General features: G+C 41.8%; 1 protein-coding gene across 1 annotated transcript in view; it reads right to left on the bottom strand.

Annotated features, from left to right (window-relative positions):
- ELP2 (elongator acetyltransferase complex subunit 2) overlaps nucleotides 1–26,780 on the bottom strand; it is a 196,298-nt gene that overhangs the window by 94,467 nt on the left and 75,051 nt on the right. Inside the window, exons 8-9 of the mRNA XM_069730578.1 lie at nucleotides 14,285–14,434; nucleotides 4,921–5,016 (exon numbers count right to left, since the gene is read on the bottom strand). Coding sequence (XP_069586679.1) covers nucleotides 4,921–5,016; nucleotides 14,285–14,434 — 246 coding nt within the window. The remainder of the gene's footprint in view (nucleotides 1–4,920; nucleotides 5,017–14,284; nucleotides 14,435–26,780) is intronic.

The raw sequence follows: 26,780 nt of genomic DNA, 5'->3' as shown, positions 1-26,780 counted from the left end.
CAACCATTCTTTCCTCACTATTTTTTAAGGGGCCTACATTTTCAGTTTTTATTCTTTTACTATTGATATAGTTGAAGAACAGTTTGGGATTAGTTTTACTCTCCTTAGCAATGTGCTTCTCTGTTTCCTTTTTGGCAGCTTTAATTAGTTTTTTAGATAAAGTATTTTTCTCCCTATAGTTTTTTAGAGCTTCAATGGTGCCATCCTGCTTTAGTAGTGCAAATGCTTTCTTTTTACTGTTAATTGCCTGTCTTACTTCTTTGTTTAGCCACATTGGGTTTTTCCTATTTCTAGTCCTTTTATTCCCACAAGGTATAAACCGCTTACACTGCCTATTTAGGATGTTCTTAAACATTTCCCATTTATTATCTGTATTCTTATTTCTGAGGATATTGTCCCAGTCTACCAGATTAAGGGCATCTCTAAGCTGGTCAAACTTTGCCTTCCTAAAGTTCAGTGTTTTTGTGACTCCCTGACAAGTCCCCCTAGTGAAAGACAGGTGAAACTGTACAATATCGTGGTCGCTATTTCCTAAATGCCCAACCACCTGCAGATTTGTTATTCTGTCAGGTCTATTAGATAGTATTAGGTCTAAAAGTGCTGCTCCTCTGGTTGGATTCTGCACCAATTGTGAAAGATAATTTTTCTTGGTTATTAGCAGAAACCTGTTGCCTTTATGGGTTTCACAGGTTTCTGTTTCCCAGTTAATATCCGGGTAGTTAAAGTCCCCCATAACCAGGACCTCATTATGGGTTGCAGCTTCATCTATCTGCTTTAGAAGTAGACTTTCCATGGTTTCTGTTATATTTGGGGGTTTGTAACAGACCCCAATGAGAATTTTGTTACCATTTTTCCCTCCATGAATTTCGACCCATATGGACTCGACATCCTCATTTCCTTCGCTAATATCCTCCCTTAAAGTGGACTTTAGACAAGACTTTACATAGAGACAAACCCCTCCTCCTCTCCGATTTTTACGATCCTTTCTAAACAGACTGTAACCCTGTAAGTTAACTGCCCAGTCATAGCTTTCATCTAACCATGTCTCGGTTATTCCCACTATGTCAAAGTTACCTGTAGATATTTCTGCTTCTAGTTCTTCCATCTTGTTTGTCAGGCTTCTGGCGTTTGCGAGCATGCAGTTTAGAGGATTTTGTTTTGTTCCAATCTCCTCGCTGTGGATTGTTTTAGAAATGTTCTTACCTCCCATCTGAGTATGTTTTCCTGGGTCTTCTTTGTTCAAGTCTAATGTTTTTCTTCCTGTCCCCATAGTACATGTACGGATGCAATCAAAATGATAACTGCACCCTCCACTGAAAACTATAGGTACAATTACAAACTTTCTCCTCTTTGCAGTAAAACAATCATCAAGAATGACTTACAGGAACCTGACAGGTTCCCCCATGGCCCCCAAATCACCAGCATTTGTATATTCCTTTATAAACACCCTGCCTAACTAGCTCGTTTTACTGTTTGGAAATACTGTTTCTGAAAATCTGTTAATGTGTCAAAGTCCTTTTTAACCACCATTGGCTGTTATTGGTTAGGTTATCTACTATGGGAGCACTGTTACATCCCATTTTCCAGTTTACACTTGGGTGCGTACGGTGCGCATGCGCTGCGGCGCCGCTGTGGGGAGGTGTCTTTGGTGGTGTCCCGTCGTCCTGGTTGCGTGCCCGGTCTCGTGACCGGAGCACGTGACCGGGCGGCGTGCACACTGAGCGCCGTCCCCGCGGTGTGGCCGCATCATGGCACCGATGCGCCGGGTTACAAGTGTCATAGTGCGCACGGCGCGCATGCGCTGCGGCGCTGCTGTGGGGAGGTGCCTCTTGTGATGCTCAGTCGTCCTGGTTACGTGCCCGGTCATGTGACCGGAGCACGTGACCGGATGACGTGCACACTGAGCGCCGTCCCCGCGGTGATGCCGCATCATGACGCCGATGCGCCGCGTCACAGGTGGTTTACATCCACACATGAGGGGGACTATTTATATAAGGGCTTCAGCAGACAGGCCACTGTACCTCCTGACGAAGCTGCCGTTGCAGCGAAACGCGCGTCGAGGTGTGCCTAGTCTGTACTACTCCCTTCTTTTGGGCTCCATTATGTCTACAGGTATGTGTGACTGCTATATCGTTACCTTCATGTGATTTTGTTATCTGATGTGGAATTGGTCACATATATATTGCATATATACTGCAGATTAGTCATACTCCCAGTACTATTTATGAGCCTTTCTGTTTACATGATACCTACACATCTGTGGTAGCTATTTTATATAAGTCATTATGTAAGGGAGTCGGATCAGTCTTGTGCTTCTGCTATGACCCTGTATCTATGGTATATTATATCTCACCAGTTTGTTATATTGTCTTATATGTATTTTTTATCGATTTGTTCTAATAAAGTGTTTGGTGTTTTTATCATTGATCCAGTGTCTTCATGGGTTCTCTATTGGTTTAACTATATAACATATGAAGGGATCTCATTTATTTCTATGAGGGTGTGCTATTTTTGTTACATTGGCTGTTATAACCTGATAGAAATATAATGCATAGCCAAACAACAGCTTCTGTAAGCATTCCTGAGGAATTTTAGCATATTCCTCTTGGCAATGGCTTGAAGATTACTAATATTCTTGGGTTTGTGTGCGCTGCAACAGACTTCTTCAAATCCCAAAGATTTTCTATGGGGTTTGAGTTTGGAGGCTGTGACTAAAGCTCTAGAATCTTCCAAGACTTCTGAAAACAAGTCTTGGTGAATTTTGCATAGGGTTATTGTCCTATTTATAGATCCAATGACTTCAAAGCTTCAATTTCTTCACAGAAGGCATGACATTATCACATAGGATTTCCTGATACTTGATTGAATCCATAGGATTATTGGCCTGTTTGAAGATCCAATGACCTCTAAGCTACAAATACCTTCCAGAAGGCATGACAATATCTTATAGGATTTCTTGATACTTGACTGAATTCATTGTATCCTCCACATTCTGTAGGTTTCCATTGCTAGAGGAAGCAAATCAGCCCTAAAGCCACCACCATGCTTCACTGTAGGAAGTGTAGTTTTTTAGAGTATGGTTCATTCTTCTTCCTCTAAACATACTAAGCATAGGTATCAGACATTTAAAGGCTTCCCAGGCTGGCGTCCATAGATCGGGACCCAGTCCTTTTTGTCTGCCCTTATTCACACATTGAGGTAAAATCTGACACATGGTAAGGTTTTTTAATATTAGACAGCGTAGGATTGTCCTGATCAGGGTCACCTTGATGATGGTGCGATGGCTTTTATGCTATTTTTGATCAGTATTACTAAGAACCCGGTGTTATTTAGATGTACTTTTGCTTTTTACTTACTATTTAGTTACAGAGGGTTTTTGCACATTTTGTTCTTTGTAAACTTTATATGCTTTATGGCCAATGTGAACATGTATTTATATGTTGCATGTCTACCAACTTAATCCAAGCTCAATTTTTGTGTTTTTCTTTGTATTTTTGCATTCTGTGCAAGCTGGGGTGTGACCTCCCTCTCCTGACCTGGAAATTACATTTAAAGGCTTCCTTCGACTGGTGTCCATAGATCGTTTTGTTCTTTATAGGTTTTTTTGATACACAGGTATGAAAAGTTCCAGTTTTGTTTCATCACTCTATAGAACAGAATCCAAATACTTTTATGGCTTATTTATATGGTTTTAGAATGTGCCTTGTGCTTTTGGATCAGTAGTGGTGTACACTTTGGAGTTTAGGCATGGAGAAGCTCAGCATTCTGCATGCACCTTACTGTGCAATATGAAACCTCATTGTCTGCTGTCACCAAATATAGCGGCAGGTTTTTTGTAATTTCTGACGTCCTGAGGAATCTAGTAGCAGTGGGTGACCGCTTCTCCTTTCTGGCAGGGTTTTTTTGTAAATCAATGGTAGACAACATATCCAGGTACCATCACCAGTGTTACTGTAACTTTGAATTTGTGAACTTTGTTTCCAACTTTCTTTCAAAATACATTTAATATCTTTGCTATCTTTTTGTTTCTTTTTGTATGTTTCCGCATGGCAATAATTTTTTCTCTTAACTTTGTTGGACTTCTATGGACAACCAAAGAATATTAAAGGGAACCTGTCACCCCCAAAATCGAAGGTGAGCTAAGCCCAGCGGCATCAGGGGCTTATCTACAGCATTCTGGAATGCTGTAGATAAGCCCCCGATGTATCCTGAAAGATGAGAAAAAGAGGTTAGATTATACTCACCCAGGGGCGGTCCCGCTGCGGTCCGGTCCGATAAGTGTCGCGGTCTGGTCCAGCGCCTCCCATCTTGTTTACGATGACGTCCTCGTCTTGTCTTCACGCTGCGGCTCCGGCGCAGGCGTACTTTGTCTGCCCTGTTGAGGGCAGAGCAAAGTGCTGCAGTGCGCAGGCGCTGGGCCTCTCTGACCTTTCATGACGCCTGTGCACTGTAGTACTTTGCTCTGTCCTCAACAGGGCAAAGTACGCCTGCGTCTGAGCCACAGCGTGAAGACAAGAAGAGGACGTCATCGTAAGAAGATGGGAGGCCCTGGACCGGACCGTGACGCCCATCGGATCGGACCGCCCGCGTTCGTATAATCTAACCTCTTTTTCACATCTTTCAGGTTACATTCTGTAATGCTGTAGATAAGCCCCTGATGCTGGTGGGCTTAGCTCACATTCGATTTTGGGGGTGACAGGTTCCCTTTAATAAACTGTGTTTCTTATGATTCCCTGTACTACTGATTTAAGAAAACTTTGTTGAAAATACAGCCCTATTTAAATATGCTGGCACTATATGAATTCTATGGAAATAAAGGGAAAGGAAACCTTGTTATTACCAGCTGCGATTTACTGTAATGGTCTGCAAATAGTCTACACATGCAGTTCATTCAGTACATAATATGTGCTACGTGATTACCTTTCAGGAAAGGTGGCTGCCAGTGAACAGCGTACACGGAGTTTTCATGACCGGCCAAGACAGATTCCAAGGTAACTGCATAATTTAACTCTTCCCCTAAAACAAGATCAATCACAATTAGCCAGAGGTCTGATCACAGAACACTTTTCTGATTCTTTGGTGTCACACAAACAGCTCCACGTATTTATCAGACATTCTCCCATTAGTTCTGCAGGCTATGGGAATACTTTCCCTTTATTTGTTTTCTCTTGACAAACTATAAAATGATTTACAACATTGTGTCTTCTGCGTCCCATGCACAAACTAATGACCGGGCTAAATTGAATAGTATAACCCATTCTGAAGTTTCAGGACCACCAATGATAATCTGAAAATCCACTACAGGAAATTCATATGCAATTCACAACTATGTAAGCAATCTTTTAAGTAGGACTCCATCTAAAAATTCAACTTTAGATAGGTTTCCAAAAGTATGCAGGCAGCAAATTATAACTTAAAATGTTAGGATATTCGATCTCCTGATATGTCACAGAGACATGTAGTTCCCAAACCTATAAAAGTCAGGAAGCTGTGCTGGTGACCTTCCAAGAATCATGGCCCTACCTCTTCTAGCTTAGGAGTGTTCTCCAGCATTACACAAACATGGCTGCTTTTTTTTTTTTTTTTTTAGAAACAGCACTACCACAGCATGGATTGTACATGGTATTGCAGCTCCCCTCCCGTCACTTCAGTGGGTCTGAGTTGCAATAGCAGGCCTGACTCAATCAGGTGTTTCCGAAAGAAATCAGACATGTTTTTCCCAATTTGGACAACAGCTTTAAGTACAATTTCTCAGATTCTTTGTAAAATGACTCAAGACCTTTGCAACCTTATTGCTGCAAAACATACTGATGGAATTAGATACAGAAGAATTTCTAAACTACTGAAGGCTCCAGTGAGCACTGTTGGAGCCATAATCCAGAAATGAAAAAAACATTATTTTACCATAAACCGGTCACGACCAAGTGCTTCCTGCAAAATTTCAGAAAGAGGAGTGAAAATAATCAGAAGAGTTGTTCAAGAACCAAGGACCACCTTTCGAAAGCTACAGAAAGACTTGGAATTAGCAGGTACAACTGTATCAAAGAAATGAATAAGTAATGCAGTCAACCTCCATGGCTTGTATGCACGATCACCACATTGCTGAACAAAAAAGCATGTTTCAGCAAGTTTAAAGTTTGCGCAACAACATTTAGACAAGCCTGTGAAATCCTGGGAAACTATAGTCTGATCAGATGAGATAAAAATTGAATTATTTTGATGCCATAATACAGATCATGTTTGGAGGGCAAAGGCACTGCATATCACCCCCAAAACACCATATAAAAAGTGATGTGTGGCAGTGGGAACATTTTGGTGTGGGACTGTTTTTCAGTATAGGTCACTGGCAAACTTCATGTATCTTAAGGAAAGATGAATTGACATATGTACTGAGCCATTATAGATAAAAATCTGCTGCCATCTAGCAGGATAATGAAGATGAAACGAGGGTGGACACTTCAGCAAGACAATGATGTCAAACACACAGCCAAGGAAACTCACAATTGATTTCAGAGAAAGAAAATAAACCTGCTAGAAAGGCCCAGCCAATCACCGGACCAGAATCCAATAGAAAATTTACTGGAGAAACTAAAGCTCAGAGTTCATGGAAGGAGCCCACGAACCTTCAGGATTAAAGAGTACTGTAGTTAGGTGGAAAAATGGCCCAAAATCACACTGAGCAATGTACAGTATGCAACTAGTTTCTCCACACAGGAGGAGTCTTGAAGCCGTCATCACCGACCAATGGTTTTGCATGAAGTATTAAATACATTGACGCAAGCGTGTTCAATGCTATTTTCCTGTGTCATTTCTTATTATGACGCATAACTTCATTAATGATATCTATGGCTTTAATTATTTGCCTGTGCAGATGGAACAGGTTGTCATCGACATCTGGTGAGAATTTTGTGTCAATATCATCTTTAGAAATAGATTTACGGTACTAAGAAAATTGGTGACGTGGTCAATACCTGTTTCACCCACTTCATCAGCAGAAAAATAACTTTCAAAATTAACAATTGTTTTCATTTTCATGTCATAAAATATTACACATGAAAATAAGAAACGTAATATATCTTATCAGAGAAATCCCCTTCGCTCTCCAATAGGACCAATTAGTCATTCTTAAAATTCTTATATTCACAGGAAATCTTTATGGACAGTTGGAGATGGAGATGACAGTTTCTACAGATTTTATAAAGACGGGAGGGGGAGCTTTGCTTGTAGCCCCTCCCTTCTCCTCCCCACTAGATATCAGTTGCTACTAATAAGAGTCTATCTCAGTAACAGGAAATTCTGTCTTCACTGAATACAGATTATACCCATTAATTGAGAATTTTGAGAATGAAACTCAGTCCTGGAGGAGAAAGAAGCAGACTACTCTGATCAGATACATTATAAAATTTTATTATTTTCATGCATACTATTAATGAATTAAAAATTAAAATGACAGCTACACTTTAAAGGAGAAGTTAGCAAATGACTCGCCAACCTAAATGCTGTTTTCCGTTTTGCTCTGTGTCACTCCATTACAGAGATATTCACGATTGTTGCTTTCGGAATGCATTATGTGAAATTTCTGCTTGCAGTCCAACTGTGCATAACTTTATTTTTGTCTTTAGGGGTGTGCACTTTCACCCCTACCTCTCATATGCTGCCAATCACAGCTGAGCAGATAACCAAGCTGATTGGCAGTGTTTAGAAGGGAGGGTTGAAAGTGTATGGCCCAGGGGAAGATTATGAAGAAACGCCCAGTCTGTCTGCAAGTAGAGATTTCACATAATGTGCTCAAAAACAACAAACATGAATATCTCTGCAATGGAGTAACACAGAGCAAAAAGGAAAAGAGCTGCAAAGCCAGGGGAACTCAGAGATTTTAACAGATTTAACCCAATTATTTTTAGCAAGTGACAAGTCCTCTTTAAACCATCAATCATAAATTAAGGAGCCTAAGCCATCTCTACATGGTGTAAAGGGCTCAGGTTCCCTTACAGAATGCATGTGATCTTTTACCCAGTGACTGGCAGACTGGAGCTGCTTAGTTGGGGTAGAAGCTTCATTGGAGAGATGGCCTAAAATTAAGAGCTTCATTATGTGATAAATGATGTTTAAAAACATTATGAGGGCATTTGTATCAGCAAACACTACATCTCCAGCACTGTACAATGTAAATACCATTTCTTTTTTTCACAACAGGTCATGCATCAATAGCAAATGCAAACAATAAAGACAAAGCTTTTTGTTCTGATATAAAATGATTAGCGTTCGCTGGAGGCATAAACTGGAGAGCAGCAGAGCCAAATGGCTTCTAATCAATAAAGTGACATGTGAAATATTTCCCCAATGAACTGCTAAGAAACAGTATCGCTTCTGTGCTCTGCAGAATAACAATGACTACTTCAAAAGACCAGACTGTTCTTCTCCCGGATTACAATCTTCCCTTTGACAAAGAAGGTGATTGCACTGTAAAAAGCTGTCTATGAGGGAATTTAATACGGATTTGTTACAATGTACAACGACAATGTGAGATTCAATCATATTTTGTATGGCAAACACAACCTTTCTCTAATATTCAAGTTTTTTCTACATACAGTAAGCTGATGATCACAAAAACAGGAGTTGGGGGTTACTCACAGAACACCATGGTTTAGCTGTGTCCCCTAATGAAGCGATAGAGAAACACTAAGGGTCCATTAACATGTGAGGCTAAATTTCCAATAATGAGTGCCGATCAACAATAAATCAAGTTGATCAGCTCATTTCCTATACAACCACATGTTGCAATTACCGTAGGGGATTCGTGATGATTCTTACGTTTGCATAAAAGATGCAACTCAAAACAAGCAAATGATCATTTGTTGTTTATTTGCTAGTCATGTCTACATTGAGTGATCAGAAATGAGCGACGATTACCCTGTGAATAGGCTGGGGTCCTTATGTATCTTTCTACACACGAGTAGCGCACATCTGAAGTGCAGCTGCTAAGAAGATGCTTCATAAAAATTGCAGTGGCTTCACATTATAACAGAAGTTACGGTAATTACAAATCAGGATAGGTCATCAATGTTTGATCGGTCGGGGTCCGACAACCAGCACCCTTGCTAATCAGCTGTTCTCTGTGTTGGTGGTGGCAGTCGGCCATAATGGAGGAGCTGCTCTGTCTTGATTGTGGCCATGGCAGGATACCGCACAGCCGCCTTCTATCCACATCAACAGGAGGCGGATCAGCAGCACGATGCCGAGGCCACTATCAGAAGACAGAGCAGTCCTGCAACTGACTAATCAGACATTGATGACCTATCCATTGAAAAAGACATGCAAATTTATTGTTGTCAAAAGTCCAAGAATCCCTTATCGGTCAATTTGAAACCAATACAGGAACTTTTCTTCATGTTATCATCCTTCTTTTCCTTTGCCAAGGACTTGACTGTCATATTTGGAGATGGTATTTTTGTAGTATAGCTGTTGCATACCCTGTGCCTAATCAGACAACTCTTTGACTAAGATGGTTACCTGCATCTGGATCACAATTTCTGGTCCATTTGATTCTGGTGTTGTATAAGTAATAACAAGAGCACGTGGCCATGTCATCTAAGATCACAGCACATCATGACATTTTTAGGAGGGGATGTGTGTCCGCTTTCTGTGTGGGTCTGAATCTTAGCTACAAACTATATATATATATATATATATATATATATATATATATATATATATATATATATATATATATATATATATACATACATACATACACACACACACACACATATATGTGTAGTTATTTAACTCAGCATTATGTTTTCTCCTTCAAAGATTCAAGAAGGTGCCTGTGATTATAAATTTCTGGTTGACATTTTCACAGGTTACTGGCTACAGTTTGTTTGAATAATATGATGTATGATTTTTATAAGTGAACTCAGAATTTGTTTGCCAAAGTTATAAAAATTGCCCTGCCAGCAAAAGTGTAAAATGTGTAGTGCAGGGATAGAAAAACATGGCTAATGTCTTCCTGAATTCATGGATGGTTAGGCTATGTGCACACGTTGCAGATTATTTTGCAGTTTTTTAGCGTTTTTGCGCTATAAAAACGCTATAAAACTGCTATAAAACCGCAAATAATCTGCATACATTAAGCATCCCATCATTTATAATGGAATCCGCAATTTCTGTGCACATGATGTGCGTTTTTCCGCATGAAAAACGCATTGCGGAAAAATAATGAACCTGTTCATTAATTTTGCGTTTTTTTCGCGGATTTCCCATTGTCTAATGCATTGGGAAATGTCTGGGAAAAACCGCGCAAAAAACGCGTCAAAACCGCGCAAAAAAACGCATGCGGATTTCATGCGGAAATCTGGCAGAAATGTCTGGATTTCCACAGGAATTTTCTGCATGAATTCCTGAACGTGTGCACATAGCCTTAAAGTTGGAGAGAGCCAGCTACAGGCGTTGTTCAATGACATGAAAAGTTGTTGTCAAAATGTAAAGTAATAAAACTTACTAATGTTCTTATATTCTAAATAATGGAGTTGGCCCAATTTATGATCCCCTTACGATCAACAAATCTCCACTTCCATTGCAGTTCTGACTACATTTTGCAAGAACAGGTGTCATTGAAACCAATTAACCCCTTAACCCCAGGAGCTTTTTTCGGTTTTGCTTTTTCGGTTTTTGCTCCCCTTCTTCTCAGAGCCATAACTTTTTTATTTTTCCGTCGATATGGCCATGTGAGGTTCTGTTTTCTGCAAGACGAGTTGTACTTTTGAAGGATACCATTGGTTTTACCATGTAGTGTACTAGAAAACCGGAAAAAAATTTCAAACGCAGTGAAATTGCAAAAAAGTGCAATCCCACACTTGTTTTTTGTTTGGCTTTTTTTCTAGGTTCACTAAATGCTAAAACTGACCTGCCATTATGATTCTCCAGGTCATTACGAGTTCATAGACACCAAACATGTCTAGGTTCATTTTCATCTAAGTGGTGAAAAAAAATTCCAAACTTTGTTAAAAAAATAAATAAATACAATTCACCATTTTCCGATACCTGTAGAGTCTCCATTTTTTGTGATCACAGGTGGGATAGGGGCTTTTTTTTTAATGATACCATTTTGGTGCAAATTCGATCTTTTGATCACCAATTATTGCATTTTAATGCAATGTCGCTGCAACCAAAAAAAAAAACGTAATTCTGGCGTTTTTCCTTTTTTTTCCTCGCTATGCAGTTTAGTGATCAGGTTAATCCTTTTTCTTTATTGATAGATCGGGCGATTCTGAAAGCAGAGATACTAAATATGTGTATGTTTCATTTTTTTATATTGTTTTATTTTGAATGGGGCGTATAGGGGGTGATTTGAACTTTTGTACATTTTTTTTTTTTACTTTTGGCATGGTTCAATAGTCTCCATAGGAGACTAGAAGCTGCCACAACCCGATCGGCTCCGCTACATAGAGGCGATGATCAGATCGGCTATGTGTAGCAGAATTACTCACTTGCTATGAGCACCGACCTCTGGGTGGTGCTCACAGCAAGCCAGCACTGACAACCATAGAGGTCTCCAGGAGACTTCTGGTTGTCATGCCAACACGCCGGTGACCCACGATCACGTGACGGGGGTCACCGGTGTGCATAGTTCCGGCTCAATTGCCGGAAGCGATTGTTAAATTCCGCTGTCAGAGTTTGACAGTGGCATTTAAATGGCGATAGCCGTGGGTGGATCGTGATTCCACCGGCGGCGGCTATTGCGGGTACATATCAGCTGTTCATAACAGCTGACATGTCCCGGGAAAGATGTGGGCTCACCACCGGAGCCCGCATCAAAGGAAGGAAGTCCAACATCGGCGTAAATGTACACCCGATGTTGGAAAGGGTTTAAGCCAATTTTATGCTTTAACCCCTTAACCCTCAGGCCATTTTCCGTTTTTGCTTTTCACTCTCCTTCTTCCCAGAGGCATAACATTTTTATTTTTTGGTCAAAATGGCCTTGTGAGGCCTTGTTTTTTGCGGGACAAGTTGTACTTTTGAACGACAACATTGGTTTTAACATATCGTGTACTGAAAAAAGTGAAAAAAATTCCAAGTGGGGTGAAATTGCAAAAAAGTGCAATTCCACAGTAGTTGTTTTTTTACCATGTTCACTAAATTACATGTTCATAGACACTAAAAATGTCTAGGTTCTTTTTTTATTTAAGTGGTGAAAACAAAATCCAAACTTTGGTAAAAAAAAAGAGCTATTTTCCGATACCCATAGCGTCTCCATTTTTCGTGATTTGGGGTTGGGTGAGGTCTTATTTTTTACGCGACAAGCTGACCTTTTTATTGATACCATTTTGGTGTAGATACAATCTTGTTATAGCATTTTATTGCAATGTAGCGGGGACCAAAAAACGTAATTTTGGCCATTTGACTTTTTTTCGCCGTTTAGCGATCAGGTTCATTCTTTTTTATATTGATAGATCGGGCAATTCTGAACGCGGCGATACCAAATATGTGTATGTTTGATTTTTTTTTATTGTTTTATTTTAAATGGGGCCAAAGGGCCCCATTTGAACTTTTATATATTTTTAATATTTTTAAAAACTGTTTTTTTGCATGCTTTAATAGTCTCCATGGGAGACTAGAAGCTGCAGTTGTCCAATCGGCTCTGCTACTTAGAGGCCATGATCAGATCGCCTGTGAGCAGCAGAAATAAACACTTGCTTATACACCAGTATATACGGTAGTTTTTTCTCTGGTTCATTCACTTTGCATTATGTTAACTGTTAAAGAAATATTAACCTTGCTATTTTTGAAAGTATTCCTTGCAGTACGTTTTCCTCATATGCCTGAAATCTCTGCTCAGTACTGACATGATACAACATTACATACATGACACTTTTGTACTCCTTCAAGTGTATGGCAGTCGCAACCCAGACAGTAATAAAGCTCCCTATTCCCAGTCAAAAGGATCTGAAGGTGAGAGAGTAAAGAAGCTTCTGCAGGCTCCACATCACTGTCATTAACCTGGCTTACAGGTTGGATTAGTCAGTCTCCTGTACAGATACAGCTGCTAGGCGGTCCATTACTGGGGGCTGGATTAGTAGAACTTTCAGTACTGACCAGTCTGCCATGCTCCCAATTTAACATCCACGTGTATGTTAAAATTGAGGATTGGCATAACTGGTCAGTACTGGAAGTGGATGTTAACCTTGGGCCTTGTGTCTTAACAGAGTTGGATGACGAACTTGTGCCACTAATAAGATATCAACTACCCAAGATGTAGGTAAAAATGTCAGACAGTTTTAAATAATAAAAATATAGTATTACTCGCTTTTTATTTTACAAATCTGAGTTACTGCAAATTACACACTCCCCCTTGGCTAAAATTACTCTTCAAAAATACTAAGAAAAGTATTTTGACCCCACTGAGAAAAACATAGCTCAATCCAGGGTTCCAACAACTATATCTACCCTACCTGTATCACCAGCCCCCAAGTCTGTTCATTAGCTAAGACAATGACAAAAATAAAGACCGACTGGAATTTCCAAATTAATGTGAACAGATGCAAACTAGCAACAGCTACCTCCATATACAATAAACAAAAAAAAAATTGCACTCAGTAAAGCTAAAGCATGTCTATGTGAAATATATGAAATATGAATAGCAATACTGCTTCTGGATACTAGGAAAAAATGAGGCGCTTAGCACATAATTTCACCAATTCATGCATGCCCAGCAACAAACGTTCACATTAGCGTGGAAGCGCCAGTTAGTCTTTCTGTCATTGTATATTAGCTTTCTGACCAAACACGCCGCCCTTCAGCATGTGGTGGATTTTAATTGCAGCAGGGTCCTACCTACCCATAAAATCAGACTTGGAAGAGAGGTGTTCACATCTACCCAGGAATTCAGACTTCAGTCTTAGAGAGGTATTTACCTTAGACACATTAGGATCCATCAGTTTTGAGACCACCTTGTCATTGGTTGATGGGCATGCATGAATTGGCCAAATTAAGTGCTAAGCATCTCTTTTTTTCCAAGTATCCAGAAGCAGTATTGCTATCCATATTTCATACATTTCACATAGACATGCTTTAGCACTACAGAGTGGAACTTTTTTTGTTTATTGTTCATTAGCTAAGTAAGCATACTTTTTGATCATGCAATGAATGAAGTCACGAACACACAGTGAAGGTGGATAAAAGGACACTAGTACTATAAACTGCTAGTAGAGTTTGACAGCACTGTTTCAGATTTTATATCGGGATCTAGAAACGTCAATTAACCCCTCACTGTAAAACTTACCCTTCTCTTTAACTGTGAGTATATTCTCCTTTAGCTTAATGTTGTTTTCATCATCTTCAATTTTGAGATTTTCAATTGCAGATTTAGGAAAAATTTTCCATATACGGATAAGAGAATCTTGGGCACAGCTTGCTAAGTATATATCCTGACCTGTGTGGAAAAAATAAAAACATCCAAACAGCAGCATTATGGGGTTTGTGGAGAACCAGAAGCCTTTTTTAAACAAATTTTTTAACACTATATATTATGTTGATAAGCATTAAGAAAAGGGAAAGGAGACGGTCTTAACTCCATGTCCTAAAGAACTACTAGTCTCATCACCAAATATAAAGTACAGTACAGAGCAAAAGTTTGGACACACCTTCTCATTTAAAGATTTTTTCTGTATTTTCATGACTATGAAATTTGTAAATTTACACTGAAGGCATCAAAACTATGAATTAACACATGTGGAATTATATACTTAAAAAAGTGTGAAACAACTGAAAATATGTCTTATATTCTAGGTTCTTCAAAGTAGCCACCTTTTGCTTTGATGACTGCTTTGCACACACTTGGCATTCTCTTGATGAACTTCAAGACGTAGTCACCGGAAATGGTTTTCACTTCACAGGTGTGCACCGTCAGGTTTAATAAGTGGCATTTCTTGCCTTATAAATGGGGTTGGGACCATCAGTTGTGTTGTGCAGAAGTCTGGTGGATACACAGCAGATAGTCCTACTGAATAGACTGTTAGAATTTGAATTATGGCAAGAAAAAAGCAGCTAAGTAAAGAAAAATGAGTGGCCATCATTTCTTTAAGAAATGAAGGTCAGTCAGTCCAAAAATTTGGGAAAACTTTGAAAGTGTCCCCAAGTGCAGTTGCAAATCAAGCACTACAAAGAAACTGGCTCACATGCGGACCGCCCCAGGAAAGGAAGACCAAGAGTCACCTCTGCTTCTGAGGATAAGTTTATCGGAGTCACCAGCCTCAGAAATCTCAGGTTAACAGCAGCTCAGATTAGAGACCAGGTCAATGCCACACAGAGTTCTAGCAGCAGACACATCTCTACAACAATTGTTAGGAGGAGACTTTGTGCAGCAGGCCTTCATGGTAAAATAGCTAGGAAACCACTGCTAATGACAGGCAACAAGCAGAAGAGACTTGTTTGGGCTAAAGAACACAAGGAATATACAGGTCCTTCTCAAAAAATTAGCATATAGTGTTAAATTTCATTATTTACCATAATGTAATGATTACAATTAAACTTTCATATATTATAAATTCATTATCCACCAACTGAAATTTGTCAGGTCTTTTATTGTTTTAACCCCTTAAGCCCCGAGGGTGGTTTGCACGTTAATGACCGGGCCAATTTTTACAATTCTGACCACTGTCCCTTTATGAGGTTATAACTCTGGAACGCTTCAACGGATCTTGGCGATTCTGACATTGTTTTCTCGTGACATATTGTACTTCATTTTAGTAGTAACATTTATTCGATATAACTTGCGTTTATTTGTGAAAAAAACGGAAATTTGGCGAAAATTTTGAAAATTTCGCAATTTTCCAACTTTAAATTTTTATGCCCTTAAATCACAGAGATATGTCACGCAAAATACTTAATAAGTAACATTTCCCACATGTCTCCTTTACATCAGCACAATTTTGGAACCAAAATTTTTTTTTGTTAGGGAGTTATAAGGGTTCAAAGTTGACCAGCAATTTCTCATTTTTACAACACCATTTTTTTTTAGGGACCACATCTCATTTGATGTCATTTTGAGGGGTCTATATGATAGAAAATACCCAAGTGTGACACCATTCTAAAAACTGCACCCCTCAAGGTGCTCAAAACCACATTCAAGAAGTTTATTAACCCTTCAGGGGTTTCACAGGAATTTTTGGAATGTTTAAATAAAAATGAATATTTAACTTTTTTTCACACAAAATTTATTTCAGCTCCAATTTGTTTTATTTTACCAAGGGTAACAGGATAAAATGGATGCCAAACATTGTTGTACAATCTGTACTGAGTACGCTGATACCCCATATGTGGGGGTAAACCACTGTTTGGGCGCATGGCAGAGCTCGGAAGGGAAGGAGCGCCATTTGACTTTTAAATGCAAAATTGACAGGAATTGAGATGGGACACCATGTTGCGTTTGGAGAGCCACTGATGTGCCTAAACATTGAAACCCCCCACAAGTGACACCATTTTGGAAAGTAGACACCCTAAGGAACTTATCTAGATGTGTGGTGACCACTTTGACCCACCAATTGCTTCACAGAAGTTTATAATGCAGAGCCGTAAAAATAAAAAATCATATTTTTTCACAAAAATGATCTTTTCGCCCCCAATTTTTTATTTTCCCAAGAGTAAGAGAAGAAATTGAACCTCAAAAATTGTTGGCCAATTTGTCCTGAGTACGCTGATACCCCGTATATGGGTGTAAACCATTGTTTGGGCGTATGGCAGAGCTCGGAAGGGAAGGAGCGCCATTTTACTTTTCAATGCAAAATTGACTGGAATTGAGATGGGATGCCATGTTGCGTTTGGAGAGCCCCTGATGTGCCTAAACATTGAAATCCCCACAAGTGACACCATTTTGGAAAGTAGACCCCTTAAGGAACTTATCTAGAGGTGTGGTGAGCACTTTGACCCAACAAGTGCTTCACAGAAGTTTATAATGCAGAGCCGTAAAAATAAAAAATCTTATTTTTTCACAAAAATGATCTTTTCGCCCCAATTTTTTATTTTCCCAAGGGTAAGAGAAGAAATTAGACCACAAAAGTTGTTGTGCAATTTGTCCTGAGTGCGACGATACCCCATATGTGGGGGTAAACCACTTTTTGGGTGCATAGCAGAGCTCGGAAGGGAAGGAGCGCCATTTGACTTTTCAATGCAAAATTGACTGGAATTAAGATGGGACGCCATGTTGGTTTGGAGAGCCCCTGATGTGCCTAAACATTAAAAACCCCCACAAGTGACACCATTTTGGAAACTAGACCCTCTAAGGAACTTATCTAGATGTGTTTTGAGAGCTTTGAACCCCCAAGTGTTTCACTACAGTTTATAACGCAGAGCCGTTAAAATAAATTTATTTTTTTTTCGCAAAAATTTTTTAGCCCCCAGTTTTGTATTTTCACAAGGGTAACATAATAAATTGGACCCCAAAAGTTGTTGTCCAATTTGTCCTGAGTACGCTGATACCCCATATGTGGGGGGGAACCACTGTTTGGGCGCATGGCAGAGCTCGGAAGGGAAGGAGCGCCATTTGGAATGCAGACTTAGATGGATTGGTCTGCAGGAGTCACGTTGCATTTGCAGAGCCCCTGATGTACCCAAACAGTACAAACCCCCCACAAGTGACCCCATATTAGAAACTAGACCTCCCATGGAACTTATCTAGATGTGTTGTGAGAACTTTGAACCCCTAAGTGTTTCACTACAGTTTATAACGCAGACCCGTGAAAATAAAAATTCTTTTTTTTTTCACAAAAATGATTTTTTTAGCCCCCAGCTTTGTATTTTTACAAGGGTAACAGAATAAATTGGACCCCAAAAGTTGTTGTTCAATTTGTCCTGAGTACGCTGATACCCCATATGTGGGGGGGAACCACTGTTTGGGCTCATGGCAGAGCTCGGAAGGGAAGGAGCGCCATTTGGAATGCAGACTTAGATGGATTGGTCTGCAGGCGTCACGTTGCATTTGCAGAGCCCCTGATGTACCCAAACAGTAGAAACCACCCACAAGTGACCCCATATTGGAAACTAGACCTCCCATGGAACTTATCTAGATGTGTTGTGAAAACTTTGAACCCCCAAGTGTTTCACTACAGTTTACAACGCAGAGCCGTGAAAATAAAAATCCTTTTTTTTCCCACAAAAATGATTTTTAGCCCCCCAAATTTTTATTTTCCCAAGGATAACAAGAGAACTTGGACCCAAAAAGTTGTTGTCCAATTTGTCTCGAGTACGCTGATACCCCATATGTTGGGGTAAACCCCTGTTTGGGCGCACGGGAGAGCTCGGAAGTGAAGGAGCACTGTTTTACTTTTTCAATGCAGAATTGGCTGGAATTGAGATCGGACGCCATGTCGCGTTTGGAGAGCCCCTGATGTGTCTAAACAGTGGAAACCCCCCAATTATAAATGAAACCCTAATCCAAACGCACCACTAACCCTAATCCCAACTGTAACCCTAACCACACACCTAACCCAGACACACCCCTAATTCTAATCCCAACCCTAATCCCAACCGTAAATGTAATCCAAACCCTAACCCTAGCCCCAACCCTAGCCCTAACCCTAACCCTAACCCTAACCGGAAAATGGAAATAAATACATTTTTTTTAATTTTATTATTTTTCCCTAAGGCTAGGTTCACATTGCGTTAGGGAAATCCGTTTAGCACTAGCGGATTGCGCTAACACAATGTCTTTTTAGGTGTCGTGTTTAGTGGTCGCGTTAACGTCCCTGCTCTGGAAGATCGGGGATCGGACCTCGGGCGCGCCGCGGACGCTGCAAGCAGCGTCTGAGGCGCGCCACAAAAGAATGGCACCTTGCTAGCGCGAGCCGAAAATGGCACGCTCTAGCGATGCGCTACACCTGAAAATCACATTGCTGTCAATGGTTGTGCTAACGGACCCGTTGCACGGCGTTAATTGTGACATTTTCGCCGTGCAACGCTGTCCGTTAGCGTTAACCCATTAACGCAATGTGAACCTAGCCTAACTAAGGGGGTGATGAAGGGGGGTTTGATTTACTTTTATAGCGAGTTTTTTAGCGGATTTTTATGATTGGCAGCCGTCACACTAAAAGACGCTTTTTATAGCAAAAAAGTTTTTGCGTCTCCACATTTTGAGACCTATAATTTTTCCATATTTTGGTCCACAGAGTCATGTGAGGTCTTGTTTTTTGCGGGACGAGTTGACGTTTTTATCGGTTACATTTTCGGACACGTGACAGTTTTTGATCGCTTTTTATTCTGATTTTTTTGTGAGGCAGAATGACCAAAAACCAGCTATTCATGAATTTCTTTTGGGGGAGGCGTTTATACCATTCCGCGTTTGGTAAAATTGATGAAGCAGTTTTATTCTTCGGGTCAGTACGATTACAGCGACACCTCATTTATATCATTTTTTTTATGTTTTGGCGCTTTTATACGATAAAAGCTATTTTATAGAAAAAATAATTATTTTGGCATCGCTTTATTCAGAGGACTATAACTTTTTTATTTTTTTGGTTATGAAGCTATATGGCGGCTCGTTTTTTGCGGGACAAGATGACGTTTTCAGAGGTAACATGGTTATTTATATCCGTCTTTTTGATCGCGTGTTATTCCACTCTTTGTTCAGCGTTATGATAATAAAGCGTTGTTTTTTGGCTCGTTTTTTTTTTTTTTTTTCTTACGGTGTTCACTGAAGGGGTTAACTAGTGGGCCAGTTTTATAGGTCGGGTCGTTACGGACGCGGCGATACTAAATATGTGTACTTTTATTGTTTTTTTGTTTTTTTTTTATGTAAAGAAATGTATTTATGGGAATAATATTTTTTTTTTTCTGCTTTATTTTAGAATTTTTATTTTATTTTTTTTTTTACAAGTGTGGAAATTTTTTTTTTTACTTTTTCACTTTGTCCCAGGGGGGGACATCACAGATCACCGATCTGACAGTGTGCACAGCACTCTGTTAGATCGGTGATCTGACATACAGCCGGGCAGGATTAGAGCTGCAGCTGCAGCCTGATCCTGACCCGGAAGTGCTCCCTGCAGGACCCGGATGCAGCCCGGCGGCCATTTTGGATCCGGGGACTGCAGGGAGAAGACGCTCGGTACACGGTGAGCACATCACCGTGTACCGATCGTCTCAGGGAAGCCCGCAGGGAGCCCCCTCCCTGCGCGATGCTTCCCTGCACCGCCGGCACACCGCGATCATCTTTGATCGCGGTGTGCCGGGGGTTAATGTGCCGGGAGCGGTCCGTGACCGCTCCTGGCACATAGTGCCGGATGTCAGCTGCGATAGGCAGCTGACACCCGGCCGCGATCGGCCGCGCTCCCCCCGTGAGCGCGGCCGATCGCATATGACGTACTATCCCGTCCATGGGAATTAAGTCCCAGGTCACCTGGACGGGATAGTACGTCATATGGGATTAAGGGGTTAATACTGATGATTTTGGCATACAACTCCTGATAACCCAAAAAACCTGTCTCAATAAATTAGCATATCAAGAAAAGGTTCTCTAAACGACCTATTACCCTAATCTTCTGAATCAACTAATTAACTCTAAACACATGCAAAAGATACCTGAGGCTTTTATAAACTCCCTGCCTGGTTCATTACTCAAAACCCCCATCATGGGTAAGACTAGCGACCTGACAGATGTCAAGAAGGCCATCATTGACACCCTCAAGCAAGAGGGTAAGACCCAGAAAGAAATTTCTCAACAAATAGGCTGTTCCCAGAGTGCTGTATCAAGGCACCTCAATGGTAAGTCTGTTGGAAGGAAACAATGTGGCAGAAAACGCTGTACAACGAGAAGAGGAGACCGGACCCTGAGGAAGATTGTGGAGAAGGACCGATTCCAGACCTTGGGGAACCTGAGGAAGCAGTGGACTGAGTCTGGTGTGGAAACATCCAGAGCCACCGTGCACAGGCGTGTGCAGGAAATAGGCTACAGGTGCCGCATTCCCCAGGTAAAGCCACTTTTGAACCATAAACCGCGGCAGAGGCGCCTGACCTGGGCTACAGAGAAGCAGCACTGGACTGTTGCTAAGTGGTCCCAAGTACTTTTTTCTGATGAAAGCAAATTTTGCATGTCATTCGGAAATCAAGGTGCCAGAGTCTGGAGGAAGACTGGGGAGAAGGAAATGCCAAAATGCCTGAAGTCCAGTGTCAAGTACCCACTGTCAGCTGCTGGTGTTGATCCACTGTGTTTCATCAAGGGCAGGGTCAATGCAGCTAGCTATCAGGAGATTTTGGAGCACTTCATGCTTCCATCGGCTGAAATGCTTTATGGAGATGAAGATTTCATTTTTCAGCACGACCTGGCACCTGCTCACAGTGCCAAAACCACTGGTAAATGGTTTACTGACCATGGTATTACTGTGCTCAATTGGCCTGCCAACTCTCCTGACCTGAACCCCATAGAGAATCTGTGGATATTGTGAAGAGAAAGTTGAGAGACGCAAGACCCAACACTCTGGATGAGCTTAAGGCCGCTATTGAAGCATCCTGGGCCTCCATAACATCTCAGCAGTGTCACAGGCTGATTGCCTCCATGCCACGCCGCATTGAAGCAGTCATTTCTGCCAAAGGATTCCCGACCAAGTATTGAGTGCATAACTGAACACTATTATTTGATGGTTTATTGGATTGTTATTAAAAAACACTTTTATTTGATTGGATGGGTGAAATATGCTAATTTCTTGAGACAGGTTTTTTGGGTTATCAGGAGTTGTATGCCAAAATCATCAGTATTAAAACAATAAAAGACCTGACAAATTTCAGTTGGTGGATAATGAATCTATAATATATGAAAGTTTAATTGTAATCATTACATTATGGTAAATAATGAAATTTAACACTATATGCTAATTTTTTGAGAAGGACCTGTACATTAGACCAGTGGAAATCTGTGCTTTGGTCTGATGAGTCCAAATTTGAGATCTTTGGTTTCAACCACCGTGTTTTTGTGCGACGCAGAGAAGATGAACGGATGGACTCTACTTGCCTAGCTCCCACTTTGAAGCGTGGAGGGGGAGGTGTGATGGTGTGGGGGTGCTTTGCAGGTGACACTGTTGGGGATTTATTCAAAACTGAAGGCATACTGAACCAGCATGGCTACCACAGCATCTTGCAGCGGCATGCTATTCCATCCGGTTTGCGTTTAGTTGGGCCATCATTTATTTTTCAACAGGACAATGACCCCAAACACACCACCAGGCTGTGTAAGGGCTATTTGACCAAGAAGGAGAGTGGTGGGGTGCTACGCCAGATGACCTGGCCTCCACAGTCACCAGACCTGAACCCAATCGAGATGGTTTGGGGTGAGCTGGACCGCAGAGTGAAGGCCAACAAGTGCTAAGCATCTCTGGGAACTCCTTCAAGATTGTTGGAAGACCATTTCCGGTGACTACCTCTTGAAGCTCATCAAGAGAATGCCAAGAGTGTGCAAAGCAGTCATCAAAGCATAAGGTGGCTACTTTGAAGAACCTAGAATATAAGACATTTTCAGTCTTTTCACACTTTTTTGTAAAGTATATAATTCCACATGTGTTAATTCATAGTTTTGATGCCTTCAGTGTGAATGTACAATTTTCATAGTCATGAAAATACAGAAAAATCATTAAATAAGAAGATGTGTCTAACCTTTTGCTCTGTACTGTATATCAGCAAATTGTGAGTGATCTATATATATAATTGTCTAAGGAGCACTTCCGTCTTTCTATCCCGGAAATCCTGCGTCGCTGATTGGTCGCGGCCGGCTGGGCTCTGACCAATCAGCAATGCAGGATTTCTGGGAAGTTGTGTGGTCTCCACCATCACGGCCGGTTTACAGGAGAGAGGAGCGGGAGAGTGTACCGACCAGGAGGGAACGTGGAGGCTTCTGGACAGTGCGTGTACCATTCCGGGTGAGCGAGGGAGGCGGGGAGGAAGCCAGGGACCAGGAGAGGGCAAAGAGTGGAGGGTAGAGGGGGCTGCGAGGACACCGGCCTGTGACTACCTGTTGTGTGCGGGCACCTGGAGTCCTGCGTGTGCGGAGAGCCGGGGAGAAGGAGCAGGGTCCCCAGGGAGAGGGAGCAGAGGCGCCCGAGTGACAAGCAGGGGCGCCGGGAACAGGGAGCAGAGCTGCGGCTACGCCAAGCATGTGCAAACCTCCAACATCCTGCACCCCGAACCTCCGACATCCTGCGCCCAGAATCCCTGACATCCTGCGCCCCCAACCCTCGACAGGGTCCTCCCGCGAAATGGCACAGGATTTGATCCACGCTTCGCTGATTGGTCGCGGTCAGCCGGCCGCGACCAATCAGCGATATTTGTGCGGGATTTAAACACCACTCACAGCGCAACATACATACATACATACATACATACATACATATTCTAGAATACCCGATGCGTTAGAATCGAGCCACCATCTAGTCTACTATATAATTGTCTAAGGGGTACTTTCGTCTTTCTGTCTGTCCTTCTGTATGTCTGTCTGTCGGCAACTTCAGTCACGGAAATCCCGCGTCACTGATTGGTCTCGCCAGCTGCCTGTCCTGGCTGCCGCGACCAATAAGCGATGGGCACAGTCCGACCGAGAATTAGTCCCTCCCTACTCCCCTGGAGTCAGTGCCCAGCGCCCACATACTCCCCTCCAGTCAGCGCTTACACAGAGTTAATGCCAGGGTTCACGGACCGTGTTATGCCGCGGGTAACGCACTCCGTTAACGCTGCTATTAACCCTGTGTGTCCCCAACTTTTTACTATTGATGCTGCCTATGCAGCATCAATAGTAAAAAGATGTCATGTTAAAAATAATAAAAAAACAAAAAACCTGCTATTCTCACCATCAGTAGTCCGCCGAGGCGCACGCAGCTGCCGTTTCCAGAGATGCATTGCGAAATTACCCAGAAGACTTAGCGGTCTCGTGAGACCGCTAAGTCATCTGGGTAATTTTGCAATGCATCCTGGAAACAGAAGATGGTGGCAGCCGCGCGCGCATCGCCACAGCTTCGCTGGATCCCGGCGGGTGAGTATACAACTATTTTTTATTTTATTTTTTTTTTAACAGGGATATGGTGCCCACACTGCTATATACTACGTGGGCTGTGTTATATACCGCGTGGCTGCTATATACTACGTGGCCAGTGTTAGATACTGCGTGGGCTGTGTTATGTACTGCGTGGGCTGTGCTATATATTACATGGCCAGTGTTATATACTGCGTGGGCTGTGTTATATACTGCTTGGGCTGTGTTATATAATGCGTGGCCACTGTGATATAGTGCGTGGCCTGTATTAACGCATCGGGTATTCTACAATATGTATGTATGTATATAGCAGCCACATAGCATATAGCACAGGCCACGTAGTATTTGTCTGCTATATACTACATGGTTCCTATATACTACGTGGCCTGTGCTATATACTATGTGGCTGCTATATACATACATACATACATACATACATATTCTAGAATACCCGATGCGTTAGAATCAGGCCACCATTTAGTTTAAAATGTAGACTTTAATAAGTATTAAAGCAAACATATGTGCAATTGCAAATCAAATAATCACACATAATAAAAGTCACCTGTCAAGTACAAGAGAAAACAATATCCACAGTGATGGATGCAAGCACGACAGTTAGAGTAATTAATAATGGTATATGTGTATAACAGGTTTGTGCTGACAGTGGTCAGTTATCCAAGAATGGTCTACAGGACACCCCTATTCTATCAAAAACAGTTAGCCATTAAACCACTGGGGTGTGTGTGGGGAGATGTGTATAAAACGGATCCCACTTTGAAGAATGCACAGTACACAACTGGAATCCTGGTACCACAGCCCTTGAGTTTTTATACAGATACACACATGCATTGCCAATTTCCCTGATGAACCCAAATGGAGAAAATGCTTCGGGACCACATAGAGCACACTTAGGGCATCCTCTGCAGATGGACAGCTGTGGACTGCCCTTATCAGGGCGGAAGTCTTGGGGTAACCAGGGCCTTCATAGACATTACAACAGAGTTATTTCCAGACCAAAGCTCTATCGGTTACACAAGTCACTGAGGCATGGATGAATATGTGAAGACTCATGTGGACTGAGAGATGGGCGATACTATCCCGATATACTAACTCTTTTCTACAAACAGATGTATGCTTTCATTCTAGCACGTTTATGAATAGGACATATATTCACGTGACCTTATAATTTAAGGGGTTGTCACACAATCAACCTATGTCCACAGGATTTGTGCCGTATTCATAGAATAGGTAATAGGCTGCTGATTGTTAGGAGTCCCAGTGTCGGAAGCCTCAGAGACGACAAGAAATGGTGATCCGTGTTCCCTGATTAAATAGAGTGGGGGTTAAGTATGCACACTGCGCTCCCCTTTATTTCTATCGGACTGATGCTCCACTATCTCAGTCAGTTCCATAGACTTTAAACTGAGAGGAAGTCTGCATGTGTTAACACTGTTTCATTTAAACAGAGGGACCATCATTCTCTTGATTAGTGGGAGACCCAGCAATTAGAAAATTGTGTTTAAGTGATAAATTGGGATTGTAAGACAACGGTTTTAAAGAGGATTTCCAGTTTTAGAAAAGTAAATGCCAAATGCTGTGAAATACCTGAGGTAACAGAGCAGGTCCTCACCCTCCACGAGTCCAGCACCGGCCTCCTACTACTGCTCAGGTCTCAGTGTTTGGGCTGCTGCTGAGACATCACGTCTATGGAGGGTATCACCACTGTAACCAATCAATGGGCACAGCGGCTTTTGCAGCCTACCTTGGCACAACCAGAGAGCTCTACAGATAAGAGAGGCAGATGAGAGACGAAGCTGGACCCAGGAAGGGTGAATACCTGCTCAGTTTCTTATTTTAGTTATTTTTTAGTTTGGGGTACACTTTCCTGAAAGTAGAAAAAGGAAATGTTTGTGTACTCACCGTAAAATCTTTTTCTCTGAGCCAATCATTGGGGGACACAGGACCATGGGTGTTATGCTGCTTGCCACTAGGAGGACACTAAGTAAAAACATAAAATTAACTCCTCCTCTGCAGTATACACCCCTTGACTGACCAGTAATGACCCAGTTCGGTAGTAAAGCAGTAGGAGTATAAGAAAACCAAGACAAGTAAACTATGTCCAAACTGAGGAACGACCAACAACAACAACCAGCCAATAGGCTAACAGGGTGGGTGCTGTGTCCCCCAATGATTGGCTCGGACAAAAAGATTTTACGGTGAGTACACAAAAATCTTCTTTTCCCCTATGCCTCATTGGAGGACACAGGACCATGGGATATCCTAAAGCAGTCCTTGGTGGGGAGCAACTGCACTGCTAAACCCCATGTACCACTGGCTTACTGAGGTACCGCTGTCTGCAGAATGCGCCTGCCAAGTGCAGCGTCTGCCGAAGCCTGGGTATGAACGTGATAATGCTTCGTTAAAGTATGCAGACTGGACCAAGTCGCAGCTTTGCAAAGCTGTTGTGCTGACGCCTGGTGCCGAATGGCCCAAGAGGCACCGACCGAGTCGAATGCGCCTTAATCCCTCCTGGGACAGGGGTGTTCCTGACGTGGTAGGATTACTGGATAGTTGAGTGACTCCACCTGGCAAGAGTGGCCTTTGAGGCGGCTAGACCTTTCCTATGTCTCTCCGGAAGAGGGCGTCCAACTTACGGAAGGGGGCCGTCCGAGAGATGTACCGCCAAAGAGCCCTAACTACGTCAAGAGTATGGAGAGCTGTCTCGATACGATGGGTTGGTGCCAGACAAAATGACAGCAAGACAATGTCCTCAATT

This window comes from Ranitomeya imitator, chromosome 6 (assembly GCF_032444005.1).
Source record: "Ranitomeya imitator isolate aRanImi1 chromosome 6, aRanImi1.pri, whole genome shotgun sequence".
NCBI classification, from domain to species: domain Eukaryota; kingdom Metazoa; phylum Chordata; class Amphibia; order Anura; family Dendrobatidae; genus Ranitomeya; species Ranitomeya imitator.
Note: the sequence above shows the minus strand (reverse complement) of the source record. Positions and strands in the feature narration are given on the sequence as shown.